Source organism: Polypterus senegalus, chromosome 6 (genome assembly GCF_016835505.1).
Source record: "Polypterus senegalus isolate Bchr_013 chromosome 6, ASM1683550v1, whole genome shotgun sequence".
NCBI lineage: Eukaryota > Metazoa > Chordata > Cladistia > Polypteriformes > Polypteridae > Polypterus > Polypterus senegalus.
In genome coordinates, this window is record NC_053159.1 from 19,513,607 (window position 1) to 19,530,798 (window position 17,192).

General features: G+C 40.3%; 1 protein-coding gene across 5 annotated transcripts in view; it reads left to right on the forward strand.

Moving 5' to 3' along the window:
* lzic (leucine zipper and CTNNBIP1 domain containing) overlaps positions 1-17,192 on the forward strand; it is a 66,402-nt gene that overhangs the window by 47,060 nt on the left and 2,150 nt on the right. For 2 of the 5 annotated variants that reach the window (XM_039755501.1, XM_039755500.1), the window contains exons 8-12: positions 11,124-11,234; positions 11,643-11,778; positions 12,294-12,392; positions 14,586-14,681; positions 16,162-16,243. In XM_039755501.1, the coding sequence (XP_039611435.1) occupies positions 11,124-11,234; positions 11,643-11,778; positions 12,294-12,392; positions 14,586-14,681; positions 16,162-16,243 (524 nt within the window). Of the gene's footprint in view, positions 1-3,304; positions 3,386-3,718; positions 3,825-9,569; positions 9,589-11,123; positions 11,235-11,642; positions 11,779-12,293; positions 12,393-14,585; positions 14,682-16,161; positions 16,244-17,192 lie in introns of those variants that run through there. The other 3 variants (XM_039755503.1, XM_039755502.1, XM_039755504.1) reach the window with 3 other exon arrangements.

The following is a 17,192-nucleotide window of genomic DNA, read 5'->3' on the forward strand; positions in this document are numbered from 1 at the left end:
ACCTTTGACAGGTAGTGTGGCTAGTGCGTGTGTGTATAATATTTTCTTAATAAATAAAATAGTGACAGATAGACGGGACCCTTTCCTGGCCTCCATAATGGAAGGACTGGGGGAGCAGGCACACACACGCACACACGTCTCTACCTCCCCCAGAGCGCCGAATGGCAGCTCCCCTGGGTTACAGCTGTGCATTGGAGGCTACATTGGAGTCGGAGTTTGGCACAGCCCTGTTGGGCTCCATGGGTGCCGCCAGGGGGTGCTGCAGGAGCGACAGAGACCTGCTACATTGGGTTTCCACCACACCTGGGAGTACTTCTGGATGATGCTGACCGGCCACTTGGAGTGCTGCCAGGTGTAGCATGAAAGGGACCACCAGACTTCATTCAGGGAGCCGGAGTTGGGAGGGAGACGGCAAAGCTTACTGAAAGGAGTGGAGGTGAAACAGACAGACGACAGACAGAAGGAGAAGAAAAAGTGCTGTGTATATTGCTGTGCTTTATTATTGTACTGTGCTGAGTGGGTGGGAAATGGGAAATGAGGAAAGAGTTTACCACTGAAATAAGTTTTTTGTGTGTTACTGGACTTGTGCCTGGAATCTCTCTGTGTTGTGTTTGGGGAGCTGGTGCAGGCCACATATATATAAAACTAGCTGTCCCCTGCAGCTCTGCCCAGGTAGCAGTGAAACAGGACAAACTTTAAAAATCAATTAAAAATGTTTAAAAAATGTAATCATTTGTATTGAAACGAATTTATATTGATAGCTTTCATATCCGAGGCCTCTTGATCAACAATATTTTTGGTTTTGCTGTCAGGAGCGAGAATGTAGCTGTGATCTCATTGCCAAAAATGTAAAAAGTTGACAAGGTATCTCTGGCCAAGCAGAAGGAAGGTACGCTCCAACATCCATTGTTGCCACTGTATCTGATCGTGTTCAGCTCTGACAGGAGAACATCACCCGCACCGGAAGAAGAGCACATGCCAGTGAGTAGCTACCCTCTAAAACACACGGAGCTCTGATCTCTCTCTCTCATAAACATAAAACGTTACTCCTTACCAGTCTGTAGATGGTAATGTCTGCTGAACAAACGGGTGTCGCTAGCTAAGCGGAAGCCAGATGTGCTCCAACACGTGGCGAGAGGTAGAGCGACTCGAACGGAGGCTGGCGCATGAGTGAGCAGGGCCCCGCCCCACAGCCTTTCTCTTGGATTCGCCCAAATAAATCAGAGCCGCAACCAAACTCTGATACTAAGTGCGTTGAGAGAAGTCACAAAATCAACTGGAATGTTCAAGCAAATTATAGAAAAAAAATCCGATCTAATCCATTAAGTAGTTCTCCTGTGGAAAGCGGACAGACAGACGTTGGATTTTATATATAGACAGATGTGTGTGTGTGTGTAGGTTTAGTACTCCTAACTCTAGCCTAGTTGTGTTGGGGCTTTGATTTACATTTTCTGGGTTAATTTATTGTTATTTTCACTCATCCTTTGCCCACCATGAAGTTATCAGTCATGAGCATTACAGCTCTAATCCTCGTTTACGTGGCCCAAGCGGGTGCAGGAAAGTCGCCACGACACTGCTGTTGCTGACATATCATGTTGAACAAGATACAAACTGCAAAATATGTGTCACACAGTAGGACTGCCGTGAAGAGAGCTGATAACGGAGGGCCACAGGAGATGCAGATTTCAGTGCTCAAAACACCCAACTCAGCCAATCTGCCTAACAACACCAGTTAAAGCACAGACAAGGCTGCACAACGTCTACCTTCTGACTGCACATCGGAACGGATTACCAAAGAAATGAAATATTAATTATGAAAAAAATAGGAAAAAAACAGGGTGACGAAATGGCTGGAGCATTTTAACACGTTTGTATATCCATAGACCACAATACTTATTAATACTCTTTGCTGTTGTTATGGCATATAGTGATTCAATAGTTAAAATACAGAAAGATGTCATAGCCGACAGTCGCTTCTCAAATGTGTGGAGCCCAGTAAATGCCATAGCGGTGTTCTACGTGTGTTTGTATCTGTCTGACTCCACTGTCACAGTGCTCATTACAACGTGCAAATGAAGCATTAAGCTTCAGTTCCCCTGTGCCTCTTGAATGGATAACAGCAGTTTTAGCGTTTTATTTTTTCTCGGTGTCAAGTCTTTTTGACTTTTCCTCCCTCCTTGTAAAGCAGGCTGCGGTTTAAGTTGACTGGAGAAACTCAGGAGGCGGGGGTTTTAGGAAGAAGCTCTGTGGGCGGAGCCTTTACAGCGCACGATTTCGCCGCCGTTCACCGCCCACTTTTTAGCTGGTTGTGCCCACTCGTTATTTCTCATTTTGAGAATGACGTCTGGCCCCGCAATACTACCAGTGGACAGGCGCACTGACACACAAACACGCACGATAAGCACAATAAAATGCACGATCGGCAGTCCTGAAGAAACAAATCTCAGTCACAAAGCACATATTAAAAAGTTAATTTTGTGATTGATTTCCCTGCCACTCAACAGTATGCACTTGATACTTCGGTTCTCAAGAAATTCTCCGAACTGCATTACAGAGTCGCCGCCAGCACCCAGGTTGAATAAATGAAATTGTAATGAAAGGATACTTAGAAGTGGGACACTCGCCATCAGTGGAAAGATAAGAATCGGCAAAGAAGAATCGGAGCCACTATGGCAAATGACAATCAAACCGGCGCTTGATCTCCTGCCTCCATTATTAATAACACCGAGTTTTCATTGATCTTTAGTCAAAAGCTGTTGTAATATGAGAAAAAGATTTCCATCTCACTAAAATTACTAGTCAGAGTGGAAATGTAACACATCCAATTTCAGGTTCAAGTTCAATAACTATTGACGCTTTTATCTTATTGGTGTTGAGCACGCTGATATACACGTATAAGATCAAAAAGTTGGCTTGTTTGGGGTCCCCATGGGATTTCAAAGCCTCAATGCGCTCAGTGTGGGAGGGAATAGAGCCAACGTGGGGTACCGAATGCGATCATCAACTTCGTTGGATAAATATATGAATACTAATTAAAAACATGAAAAAATATACAATGAATAAGGTGCTTAAAACCTCTGAAGCCAATCCTCACCTGTGGAGTAAAGCTTACCGTTTTGTAACACAAACACAAAACGGTACATATATATATATAAATATGTCCAATTCAGCGTTGTGAAGGTCGGCGCCCATCCCATGAACGCCGTGCTCAGAGCAGCAGTCAGCCCTGGACAGGGTAAGGGTGCCAGACCATTGTGGTGGTGGAAGGCATAAAAACGTATTCGGGATTCGATTTCTTAGTGCAGTGTCCGTAATGCGGCAGAGGTGACCCCAATGTCAGCCGTGACGTTCGCAGATCGACATCGGTGGTCGGAAGAGTTCTCAGGTAGTGATCGACACGGTTCCTGTTCACTTACAGCAACGCTATCCGCAAGCAATGTAACCGAATGCGTAAAAGCCTATCCTTCTTAACTCCGAGCAGTTATTCGTCACTTTTATGGAACATACACTTAAAACAGCAGTATAGTTTTAATTGTAATTAAGATTCTTTTTACAGATTTAGCGGTTATTCGGTATTGTTCTCAAACTTAAGTTTAAATAAACATTCGTTGTGTTTCTTCTCTGCTGTGCGGGATTCCCTTCTACAGTATAATAATACTGTATTGGGGTCGTTGGCGGTACGATTGGATAGGGTGTTTGTTCACGCAGGGACCTAAATAAAAGTAACACATTTAAGGCGGAACCATGCCAGTACGCCACTCTAAATCTTCCCCGCCACAACCTTTTCTAATCTGAGTGTGTTTCAGTGTTCGAGGCTGGGGGAGGTGAGATATATTTTTTGTTTTTAATCCCGACGGGAATGGCTTGTTCACCGCTCAGCACTGAGTGTCTTGTTGTTTTGTGTCACTTTTGAAGAAAGAAGTTATAGAACATAATTGTCTTTCTTGACTTGATGTTACGTTTCCTTTCTTGTGGGTTGGGGGGTGTGGTCCTATAAGAAGACTTGAACAATGAGAGGATGGACAGTGGTCGTGGAGCGGCTTGAGAGAGTTGGATGCGGCTTAGGTTTTGTGTTTGTGCAGATGTGTATAGTTTAAGCACTAATATTAACTCGTGTGTTGTGTTTAAGTAATATTAGCGTTTACTGGTTTTACTGATATAGCGTGTCTAATACTCCCTGGTATCAAAGTACCTTTCTTGTTATAGGCAATGTAAACCTGTTCGCCATGGATTCAGATTTGTAATTAAGTGTACTTATTATTTAAAATGCTACAGTTTGCTGGAGTCATAATCAGGGTGACCAGGTTTCGAAAGTCCCAAACCGGGACACTTATGTTCTGTTGTATTTATGGATGTACTGTATGTGTTATAAACTCGTGTCCGCGCGTAATGCCCATCCTCATTTGTTGAGTGCTTCCTTTGTATAATCATCATCAGAGAGAAATAAGGACAGGGAAGTTCATTTTCACAAATAAACATATATGTCTGCACATTTTTTGGAATTGCGTTTTACATTTCATTAACATTTGTGATGTTCCTTAAACATCTCCGTGCATGTAATACGTTACATTCATGAAAAACTCAGTGGATAAACTCTCACTATTGCTCTTTGGACAAATCGGGTTCATTTTGATTGATTTCCATTTTGAATGTTTATTATGTGCATTGAGATATTTTTCAGTAACATCGAGTTCATTTTTCAGCCTAATTTACCGACGTGTTGTGGTAGTATAATTGCCTGAAGAAGGAGTGCTGTTTAGTAGCTTATTGTTTTACTGGAGCTCCCTATAGAAGTCTGGACATGCGCAGTCCAGGTGTTTGTCTTGTGGTGAGCAAAGTCCTTAGTGTGGGTGGCGCCATACGGTTCTGCTCAGCTGTCCAGATATTGTTCATCATGACGGGTGCATTGGTACCTGGCAAGATCCTGTGGAAAAAATGTTCCTCTGAGGGATGTGATTTATATTACAAGTGGTGAAGATACCCACCCAGCGTTCTTCGGGTGGGTTAGATGCCCTCCTGCAGCTTCTCCCCAGCGTCCTTCCTGATGCAGACTGTCTCTTCAAAGAGCTCCGAGTCTCTGATGTGTCACTGGACTTATGAGGCCAAACGGCTTGGCAGGAAAATATTTCGTGTATGTTTGTGCAAAATGTTATATTAAAAAGAATGGTACAAGTCTAGAATGACACTCAACAGGATCACATTTTGCTGAATTGTATGTAACCTAATAAATGTGTTTTACACTTTGTTCTCTTACAGCTTAGAAAAAGAGTTCTGTGCAAATCGGTGTACTTACATTTGTGGTTGGAAGCTGTGCGTGACAGCCATATGAAGCACAGAGGATGTTGATTTTCTTTTACAATTCTAGGAGGCTCTGCCCACTGCTCACGTCGCTCGCCAACCCCTGTGCGGGCGCTGAACGCTAGCCACTTCGCCGATCTGCCGCTCACGTATGGGGATGCTGATGTACAATTTAAACAGATTGTCATTTTCATGGGAATTGTTACATATGCATAATCGAACTAACTATTTTACATCACAGTGCGTAATTAGGCATAGTAAAGAATATTAAAATGTAATAAATTGAAAGTAAATTATGTTTCATGTTGTGTTAGAGGCATTCGTTGCGTTGCACATTTTCATTCTGTTTGGCATTGAAATTAACATGCAAATACTTTTTAAACTTACACTTTTACTGTAACACTTCAGTAGAAACAATATTTGGAATTAACTTTTTGTCAGTACTGCGTTGAATTTTGATTTGTATTTGGAGTTGGATCGTGACAACACGACGTTTAACTTTCTAATAAATAAACCGACTTTTTTGAATGTTTGTCCCTGTGATTTGTTAATTATCATAGCAAAATCAATTCTAACAGGAAACTGTAAACGTTTTAATACAAACGACGTATCAAGATCTCCTTTGGTGTCTGTTATCCCCTGAAGATGTACCACATTACCTTTCTTGTTGCCTGTTAAAGTTTTACATGTCAGAATTGTTCGACCAATTTTCAACACAACTAATCTTGTCCTGTTGCACAGCCCATCACTCAGACATAAATTACGCAATAACATCACGATACATCCTTCTTTTAACGGTAATTTGGCCGGTGGAAGATCGGACAATGTTAACGGTTATAGATATTCTTTGTGATATTGTAAGTTGATGTTTTCATCTTCCTCACCATCACCACCAACTGTTTCAGCATAATCTACTGATACGCATTTAACTAATTTGTCGTGTAACCGATCGACAATTTCCACGTTAATTCATTTGACTTCATCGTTTCTCGGTGCTAGGATTGCCCGTATACTCATTTCTTCTGTTGATAACCCTTCATGATGAAATTGTTCATTAAGATTTTGACATATGTCTTCTTTAATTGAGAACTTAAAGTGAGGAAAATGTAAACATTTATAAGAGCTGAGAGCGCAGGAACTGTGTCTGACAAAAGCATTCACACGAATGAGAGGCGAGAGGACCGTTAACCGTAAAAGGTTGAGGGAGGGCAGGACTTGGAAAAAATCTCTTGGCAAAAGTCTCGTCTCAAGATTTTCTCTTCTAATAGAGAGACATGACTGGTGTTTTCATGTCTGTGATGTCTGGGCTGTTTGCTTTTTTTTTAAGATGGTTAGTCTGTTATAACCGGGACGTACTGTTCTATTTTAGTCATTACTTGAGACGCCAGGACCCATAGCCCGAAATCGGGAGTGTCTGCTCACCCAGTAGTCATAACTTTAGGGGGCTTTTCCAGAAGTTCCTGTTTGTTTTAGTCTTCTGTTTGACTTGAAATTTCAAAGAGGTGATCGTCTCTCGTGAACCTGCGCACCAGAAGGCAAATCTGATTGCATTGTATTATGAAAGCCATGAAGAGAATAAAATCAAAATCAGTTGCAGTTTTTTTTTGGAGGAAGAGGTAGAAACTGAAAGCCAATGTAATTAGACGAGTAAGAATTGGGGCTGTGATGGACATGGAGTTGAAGATAATGAATTACATCAGTTTAACACTCTTTCCAGCTACACAAAGTGCTTCACATAGATAGTGGGGAGCCACTTCCACCAGCACCAGTAACACACACCATCTACAATACGTTTTAATTTGTAAACCTGTAATGTGAAAAGAAGTATGTTTTAAAAAGTTGTTTTTTATCACATTTTCAAGTATATTTCCAGAAGAAATGTAGTAAATGTACAGTCAACCCTCAGTATCCATGGTTTCAACCAGCAACACACTGAAAATCTTTCATTTGAAAAGAAAAAAAAAAAATCCAGAGATTTCCAAAAAGTAAACCTTGAATTTTCTACACTGAAACCACACAAATTAAGTGACAAAGTGACGTGTAGGCTTACCCTGCTGTAGCCGCCCGCCATTTCACAGATCCTCCGTCTGTCTCCAGCACTCGTTTGTTATTTGCCTCGCGTCTCGTTCGTTTGCTGCTTGTGGACACCCATTGTTTTTGTGGGGGGTGAAAAGAAAATGCCGGTACAAAAGCAATTAAATGCTCAAAGCAACCCTCAACGGCTCAGAGGGAACGTAAAGTGCTATATCTTGATGAGAAAATAAAAAAGTGTCAGGTCCATGTGCTTGACTTCATCATCATAAAGAGTGACATGGCATCAGAGCAAGGTGGAAAGGACTTGTGGCCGCTTAGAATTCACGTCCTCGGCAAAGGTTTGCCAAAATTCACTTGGATGATCCTCGAGACTTCTGGGATAATGCGACTGTCCTGTCAGACGATGAGTCAACTGTGTGGTGTGTTTCAGATGCCGTTAGTCGCTGTTGTGTCTGATACGGAGTTAGTAAGACTGTACTTACATTGTTTAGAGCTGCTTTACTGCTTCACTGTTCTGACAATTTGCTATCACTGACAAAACCGGCAACAGTCCTCCTCCATCCAAGACCCCTTCTTTAGATTCTCGAGCAGACCATTCAGAAGTGGTCATGAGGCTAGAGGGCCGCGCCGGTAACGGACTCCGCCATCTTTGTGAACCTTGTAAGAAATACAGGTGCATCTCAATAAATTAGCATTGAAAAGTTAATTTATTTCAGTAATTCAATTCAAAAAGTGAAACTCACATATTATATATATTCATTACACACAGAGTGATATATTTCAAGCATTTATTTCTTTTCATTTTGCGGATTATGGCTTATAGCTAATGAAAACCCAAAGTTTTGTATCTCAGGAAATTTTAGAATATTGAAGACTCATGGTGTCACACTGCACTCCGCTAATTAACCCAAAACACCTGCAAAGGGGTCCTGAGCCTTTAAGTGGTCTCTCAGTCTGGTTCAGTAGGCCACACAATCAGACTGCTGACTTGACAGTTGTCCAAAAGACAGTCATTGACACCGTCCCGCCACAAGGAGGGTAAGCCACAAAAGGACACTGCTAAAAAGCTGGCTGTTCACAGAGTGCTGTATCCAAGCATATTAATGGAGAGTTGAGTGGAAGGAAAAAAAAATGTGACAGCAGAAAAAGGTGCACAAGCAACAGGGATAACCGCAACCTTGAGAGGATTGAGGATTTTTTTTTCTTTTTGTTTTTACCTCCTCTTTGCTCGATCAGCTGCTGGTGCTGCCGTGCCGTGTGGTCTCATCTCGCACAGCGCTTTGAACGTTTAAAATCCTGCACAGCAGCTGTCCTACTCTGTCTTTTGTTTCCGTTTTATTTTAGTTTATAATTTAAAAGTGGAATAAGAATCAGAAAATCTAGCAACATCACATTAAAGTTCAATAAATTCTGAAAAGAATGATACCAAACATGTCAAAATAAGCCTGATTTAAAGCGTGACAAAAAAGTGACATTAAAAACGTCACCTTTACACTTTTAGGTTTTTTATATATATATATATTTATATATATATATATATATATATATATATATATATATATATATATATATATATATATATATATACACACACACACACACACACACACACCTAAAGGATTATTAGGACCACCATACTAATACGGTGTTTGACCCCCTTTCGCCTTCAGAACTGCCTTAATTCTACGTGGCATTGATTCAACAAGGTGCTGAAAGCATTCTTTAGAAATGTTGGCCCATATTGATAGGATAGCATCTTGCAGTTGATGGAGATTTGTGGGATGCACATCCAGGGCACGAAGCTCCGTTCCACCACATCCCAAAGATGCTCTATTGGGTTGAGATCTGGTGACTGTGGGGCCATTTTAGTACAGTGAACTCATTGTCATGTTCAAGAAACCAATTTGAAATGATTCGAGCTTTGTGACATGGTGCATTATCCTGCTGGAAGTAGCCATCAGAGGATGGGTACATGGTGGTCATGAAGGGATGGACATGGTCAGAAACAATGCTCAGGTAGCCCGTGGCATTTCAACGATGCCCAATTGGCACTAAGGGGCCTAAAGTATGCCAAGAAAACATCCCCCACACCATTACACCACCACCACCAGCCTGCACAGTGGTAACAAGGCATGATGGATCCATGTTCTCATTCTGTTTACGCCAAATTCTGACTCTACCATTTGAATGTCTCAACAGAAAACGAGACTCATCAGACCGGGCAACATTTTTCCAGTCTTCAACTGTCCAATTTTGGTGAGCTTGTGCAAATTGTAGCCTCTTTTTCCTATTTGTAGTGGAGATGAGTGGTACCCGGTGGGGTCTTCTGCTGTTGTAGCCCATCCGCCTCAAGGTTGTGCGTGTTGTGGCTTCACAAATGCTTTGCTGCATACCTCGGTTGTAACGAGTGGTTATTTCAGTCAAAGTTACTCTTCTATCAGCTTGAATCAGTCGGCCCATTCTCCTCTGACCTCTAGCATCAACAAGGCATTTTCGCCCACAGGACTGCCGCATACTGGATGTTTTTCCCTTTTCACACCATTCTTTGTAAACCCTAGAAATGGTTGTGCGTGAAAATCCCAGTAACTGAGCAGATTGTGAAATACTCAGACCGGCCCGTCTGGCACCAACAACCATGCCACGCTCAAAATTGCTTAAATCACCTTTCTTTCCCATTCTGACATTCAGTTAGGAGTTCAGGAGATTGTCTTGACCAGGACCACACCGCTAAATGCATTGAAGCAACTGCCATGTGATTGGTTGATTAGATAATTGCAGTAATGAGAAATTGAACAGGTGTCCCTAATAATCCTTTAGGTGAGTGTAGATTCTATTTGTAAAATAAAACAATCCACAACACGTATGAAACGTGTCAACTGCAACACAAATTTGCATACCCTAACTTATTTTCCGCATGTAGCAGTACTGTCAGATTCTTAGTTATTATTGTTGTTGTCAAGCTTTGATGTATGTTTGGTTTCATTTCTTTTGTTTTCCTAATTGGAGCAGGCAGGCAGGTCAAGTAACATGCTTATGGTCTGTCTCATAGTGTCAGTACTGGGATTTGAACCCACAGCCTCAGGGGTTGAAGTCCAAACCTCAACACCACGCTGCCTGCCTAATTCACTGCATACCTGAGATATCAGAGTGAGGTTTCAGTGTTCAGCCAACACGAGAGCACTGATGGGAGCCTCTGTGTCTTGGTGCGATATACTAGATAATGTCAAAGTGCTAAACATGGTTAACCATTATGGAAAAAAAATGAAATATACTGAACAAAAAAAAAAGATATATAAACATTACAAATATATAGCTTAAAAGCTGTTGAATGTGTTTTATTATACTACTAATGACAAATATTATAATGAGAGTTTAATTTTTAATTATATCACAGCATGTAAATACAGTAGCTCTTAATTTTGCCCATGGTGCACTGCTCAGTAACATAATCGTTTAACATCCATCCATCCTTTTTCTGAATCTCTTAAGCTGTTCAGGATTACAGGGAGCTGTGTCTGTTCCAGCAGCTGGGGACACAAAGCAGGATGAGACCCCGTCAGTCTCACACACACACACACACACTCATTCATTTGTACAATCCAAAATGGCCAGGTGTTTTACTGTTTTTTTGTATGCAAACATGTTTTTCATAATTATTATTATTATTATTATACTGTACCTTTTGGCTGTTAATCATGTGATTCCTCTCTGATCACGCTCATGTGTTTCAAAGTGACTCAACCTGATGGCATAACCACTTCCTTTTAAGCTATTCCTTCCTTTTCTTACAGAAATAAAGCTATGGCATCCCGCGGGAAGACAGAAACTAGTAAATTAAAGCAAAATATGGAGGAGCAGCTGGACAGACTGATGCAGCAGCTCCAGGATCTCGAGGAATGCAGGTAGGAGATCAATGAGTGAATCAATTAAAATTATGAACAGATGGCTGCATTGCTTTTGTTTCTTCTTTTTGATGGTTTGCATTATGAATGCATGGCCTAGCAGATGTGAATATTCTAGAGGGCTCCTCTGTTACACTCCCTGGCTTCAATCTGTTATGCATGTGCCAGATATAAAAATGAGCTGGTAATGATTTTTTTTCATCATACTTAAAAAAAATATATATATATATATATATATATATATATATATATATATATATATATATATATATATATATATATATATATAAATATTTAATAATGCCATGTATCAAGAATATGACATTAGCTTTTGATGTGTCAGTATATATTATAAGCCTTTGTGGCCTGACTGATGGCATAAAAAGATTCTTGTATCCTCCATTTCAGAGATGAGCTTGATAGTGACGAATATGAAGAAACAAAGCGCGAAACCCTGGAGCAGCTTGCCGAGTTTGACGAGTCATTGAAAAAGATTATGTCGGGAAACATGACGTTAGTGGACGAACTGAGCGGGATGCAGCTGGTAAAACTGATTTTTCTACGGGTTTGCAGGGTCTGAGCAGATTCGGTCCATTTTGTGTAAGGCACATATTCTGTGTTGCTGTTCGGTGCAGTAGCCCCTTAAAACAGTTACTGATAACTTGGTCTTATTTTCAGTGCTATTCTCATTTAAAATGTGGGAGCTTTAAATGACAGATTCTGCCTTTTAGGATTCATCTGCACAGCAGGATTCTTTTCATCTCACACTCCTTCATGTCCAATCGGAGTTCAGTTTTCTAGTGCTTTTAAAATGTGCATTCTCAGAAAACATTTAGCTCTTAATTTTATGCTTCTACCAAATCTTTAAAAAAAAAAAGCTGCCTTTGATCTTTCTGATAGGCTGTGTTGTGATTTTGGTTTTACTGTCTTAATATCTTTTTTCCTTGTAATCACATAAACATATCAGCCATTTAAAATAACTGCTTTTTATTACTGACTTTTTTTTTCTTTTAATAGGAAATATTGTATGCATCTTTTTTTTTTTTTTTTAATTACCAGGCAATCCAAGCTGCGATTAGCCAAGCATTTAAAACCCCAGAAGTCATTCGACTGTTTGCAAAGAAGCAGCCCGGTCAGCTGAGGACCAGACTGGCAGAGGTAAGCTGAAGTGGTGGTGGTGTTTTGTGGTTTGTGTTTTTTTTTTTTTTAGTGATACTTCTGTATGCAGATACATTTTTAAACCATTTTTCTTTACTTAATATTTAAAACATTGACAAACCTATATTTATAAATTAACATAATTACATCTGTTAGTTATAATATGGTACTGGAGTTTACACATAAACAGACAAGGGGTGGACAGAATAACAGACGCAACACGTGAAAAAAGAAGTTTGACTTTAAATGAACTAAATCACAATTATAAATGCACCTGCAAAAGTGCGTCATACTGGTTTGATTGCCAGTTAGCATCCTGTGTCAGCTGCAATAAAGGCCTGACGGGTAACTCTTTGAGCTTTCAAAGCAATGTGAGGCAAGTAACTGAGCTCCAAATAGTCAGTGTTTCAACTGCAAGTACATTGGTTACAAAAAACTCCAAATGATTTTATGAATCAAGGTGGACAATCTCCACGATAGGGACAGAATATATCAAACATGAACACATTGTGGAGTTTGCATGTTCTCCCCGTGTCTGCATGGGTTTCCTCCCACAGTCCAAAGACATACAGGTTAGGTGCATTGGCGATCCTGAATTGTCCCTTGGTGTGTGTGTGTGTGTGTCCTGCAGTGGGCTGGCACCCTGCCCGGGATTTGTTCCTGCCTTGCGCTCTGTGTTTACTGGGATTGGCTCCAGCAGACCTCCATGACCCAGTGTTGGGATATAGCAGGTTAGGGAATGACTGACTGAACACATTGCATCATCAAAGGGAAACGATGGTCACCAACAGGAACAGACAGACACTTCACAGGATGCCACAAACATTCAGCGTCAGGAACTGGCACAAAATGTGACCAGGTCTCAACAAAAAACAAACTGCACGTGCTGTGCTTCACAAAGGTGGAGTTTATGGCAGTGCTGTCATTCAGAAACCATTTGTATCCAAGACCAACACAGCATGACACACAACCTGGTTTACTGAGCACCAAACCTGTACCCCTGTGCAACTAAAAAAAAAAATACAGTCTGCTCAACAGTTGTGCATTTAGATGAGATTACGTTTGGATGCCTTCATCCCACAGTGTCTGTTGCCAACTATGAAACACGAAGATAGTTCTGTAATGGTATGGGCTGCCACCCGTAGGAGCCAATAGATCAGATGATTGCTATTCATGGTTATATAATTGGCCAAGGAATATTAGGCCGTTCTCAAGGACTCATGATGTTCTGATATTCCAGGGGAAATCTAATGTGTTCAGAATGCTTGATTCCCAAGAAATAGTGAGGAGTGGTCTATGGACAGATGACTCAAACATGGACATTTTTGATTAAAGTTAGTGCACTCAAAGGCTACGTCAAAACCGGTTGGAGCCTCTGTTGATTTAATGTGTCTTAATGCCAGAGCTGTTCCTGCTGGTCTTAGGTGTTGCGCGATACACACTTTCATACTTACATACAGTACAGGCCAAAAGTTTGGACACACCTCCTCATTTAATGCGTTTTCTTTATTTTCATGACCATTTCCAGCACTCCATCACTCTCCTTCTTGGTCAAATAGCCCTTACACAGCCTGGAGGTGTGTTTGGGGTCATAAAATAAATGATCGTGACTTCTGCACAACACAACTGCTGGTCCCAACCCCATTGATAAAGCAAGAAATTCCACTAAATAACCCTGAGAAGGCACACCTGTGAAGTGAAAACCATTTCAGGTTGACCTGTTGAAGCTCATCGAGAGAATGCCAAGAGTGTGCAAAGGGTGGCTATTTTGAAGAAACTAGAATATAAAACAGTTATTTCACCTTTTTTTTGTTAAGTACAGAACTCCACATGTGTTCATTCATAGTTTTGATGCCTTCAGTGAGAATCTACCAATGTAAATGGTCATGAAAATAAAGAGAACACATTGAATGAGGAGGTGTGCCCAAACTTTTGGCCTGTACTGTGTATACATACAAAACAAAGTCAAAATACATTTTTTTTTCAGCCTCTACCCTCCTCAATAGAATGCCAATATTTACATATTTTCAGAGATAACAAGTCGGAGACAGAGTTATCAGAAACATTACTAACAGACATCCGCTGTCTTTTTAAACTCTTGGCGATACTGCATCCTTTGAGATTGTGATTTTGGACAATAAAACTAAAGTAAATATGTGAATAAACTGATTTGAATATTGTGTGTTTGAACAGATGGATAGAGATGTCATGGTTGGCAAACTGCCTCGAGATACCTATACCCAGCAGAAAGTTGAAATTTTAACAGCTTTAAGGAAACTTGGAGAAAAGGTAAGACCAATTTTATTCACTCTCAAGTATAATATATAGGTAGTATACCACCTATTCTGGTATCTGTGTACGCAAGGAGAGCGTGTCTATTGGCTGTAGCGTACAAGAAGAAGCAAAGAACACTGCAGAAAATTGTAAAGAAAAGTATTCATTCATCCATTATCTGTTTTCACTTTGTTCAGTTCACGGTCATGAGTATTGGCCCCAAGCCTGGCAGTACTGGGCACAAGGTAGGAACCAACCCTGGATGTGGTGCCAGCTCATCACAACGCACAGTCCTGAACATACCCATGCTTACTCACACCAGCCAGTTGTTAGTCATCCTCACATGCACTTATTTTGGATGTTTGAAGAATAATAAGAGTGCCTGAAGAACACAGAAGAGAACATGCAAACTTCACACAGATGTTGGTCAAGCCTGGAATTAAAATCTAGCCTGCTGAAACAGTGAGTTAGCATCACAGACCACCGGGGCCCTTTTGCTGCCAAAAACAAATGTTCAGTTGGCCTCATTAAGAATAGTAAGAGGACACTGAATCATGTAGAAATGCTCCGCAGTTTGTAATTTTTCTTTGGTGTAACCAGTTTAGAAGCTGGAAATCATCCAGAAGCATCGCGGGGTCTATCAGGTACAAACCTGATAAATTCAGTTCAGGGTTTTGTGTTGTCGGAGCTCAGCCCATTTACAATGAGGGTAAGGCAGGAAGGAGCTAGTAAGTCACAATATCCATAACTTTAGTTTTTTGGAAATAATTTAATTGTAGATAAAATTCCTAATGAAGTTCTGCATGAGATGAAGACCAAGTCGTTATCTGAACATAACCAGATTCCAGATCGTTTACTTTAAATTTACTTTTAAATAGTTGTTCCCATTTCTAACCCCGTCTACCTACATTCTCTGCTTGGTTTCACTGTTGAGAAATCCAAAATGACAGCTGACTTGAGACCGACTTTTAAATATATTTTTCCTTCTCCTCCTTATGACAGTGCTTGTCAGTTACAGCATACCTGGCTTACTAAACCAGATGTACTGTGTGCGTTATTTTTTAGAAAGTGATGTCTATAAAAGCTTTAGCAAAACATTGAATGGTACTGTTTCTTCAAATCCTAGGCGAGTGTATTTTAGTGCCTTGCCAATCTGAACTGTTAATTGGGTGCGGGTTCATCTCTGCCACTCTTCACTGTGTCGGCACCTGCACTGATAAATACAAGTGACAACATTACCAGTAGACTAATCTTTCTGTCAGAAATTACAAGTGCAGTCCGTTGATTTATTATACTTAGTAGTACAAGTAATGTCTATTTCTTTAACAAAATTCAGCAGGATATCTTCTTCTGTGTACTTCATGTGTAGAATAAAAAAGAATAAGGCCTGAATGAAGTAAGATAAAGTATGAGTGCTTATCCTGACCTCGTGTGCTCAATACAGTTCTGAGACTTTAAAACTGATTAACATTGCCTACTTGCTTCTTGGCTGTAGCTCACAACAGAAGATGAATCCTTTCTTGCTGCTAATGCAAGTGCAATCCTGAGCCATTTTGAAAAAGTCTCTGGGGACCTCGGTAAGTTTATTGTAACATTCAGTGTATCGGTTATTAGTGCAAATGAGGGTTCGAGTGTCAAAGCTGTGAATGCTTAGCATCGAGTAAAGCTTACTGCTCGCCTATTGTATTAAGGGTGAGTGTGTGTGTGTGATTTTATTTTTTTTGGCATATTAAATATCCGTTTCATTATTATTTTGCAATGACCGTGTCTGTCCTTCTTAGGTGATTTTTCCTAACCTAATAAAACAGCATTTATTTGTATACCACATTTTCATGCATTAAAGTAGCTCATAATACTTTACAATATTAATAGCTAAACACAGCTACAGAAACTAAAGAATAGTTACTTATAACAGTATAGAGTCTTAACATCCAGGTTAATTATAGATGATGGCCAGGGAGAACAGGAAAATAAAAACTGTTAGAGAAAATACACCTGTGGGGCTCCAAGTCCAAAAGACCCCCAGATCCCTCTGTGAATTGTATAGTCCACGGGTGGGCAAAGTCATTCCTGGAGGGCCGCAGTGGCTGCAGGTTTTTCTTCCAACCCAATTGTTTAATAAGAAGCACTTTTTGCTCTAGAAACACTTCTGCTTCATTTTAATTATCTCCCTCATTAAGATTTTGAACCCTTATTGCTTATTTAAGTCTTAAACAGCTGCACTCTCGGTTTTTAGTTGCTCCTTATTAGCAATTAGATGCAAATGACAAAAGAAACCAGCATTTATCCATGTTGCTTGTTACCCTTTACACCTGTGTGTATTTATCGTGCACTATTTGGTTTAATTAAATAATTGGAAGTAAAGAGAAGAGAAAAAAGTGAAGGATTGAGAATTACCCATCCGTTTTACACTTCAAAGTATTTGGATGATATCCTTAGAATGGAAAAAAAATCTACGATATGAAAATGACTTGACATAGCAGAGTTAAATCACTAACAAGCCATGAAATGTAATTATTGGCAAGG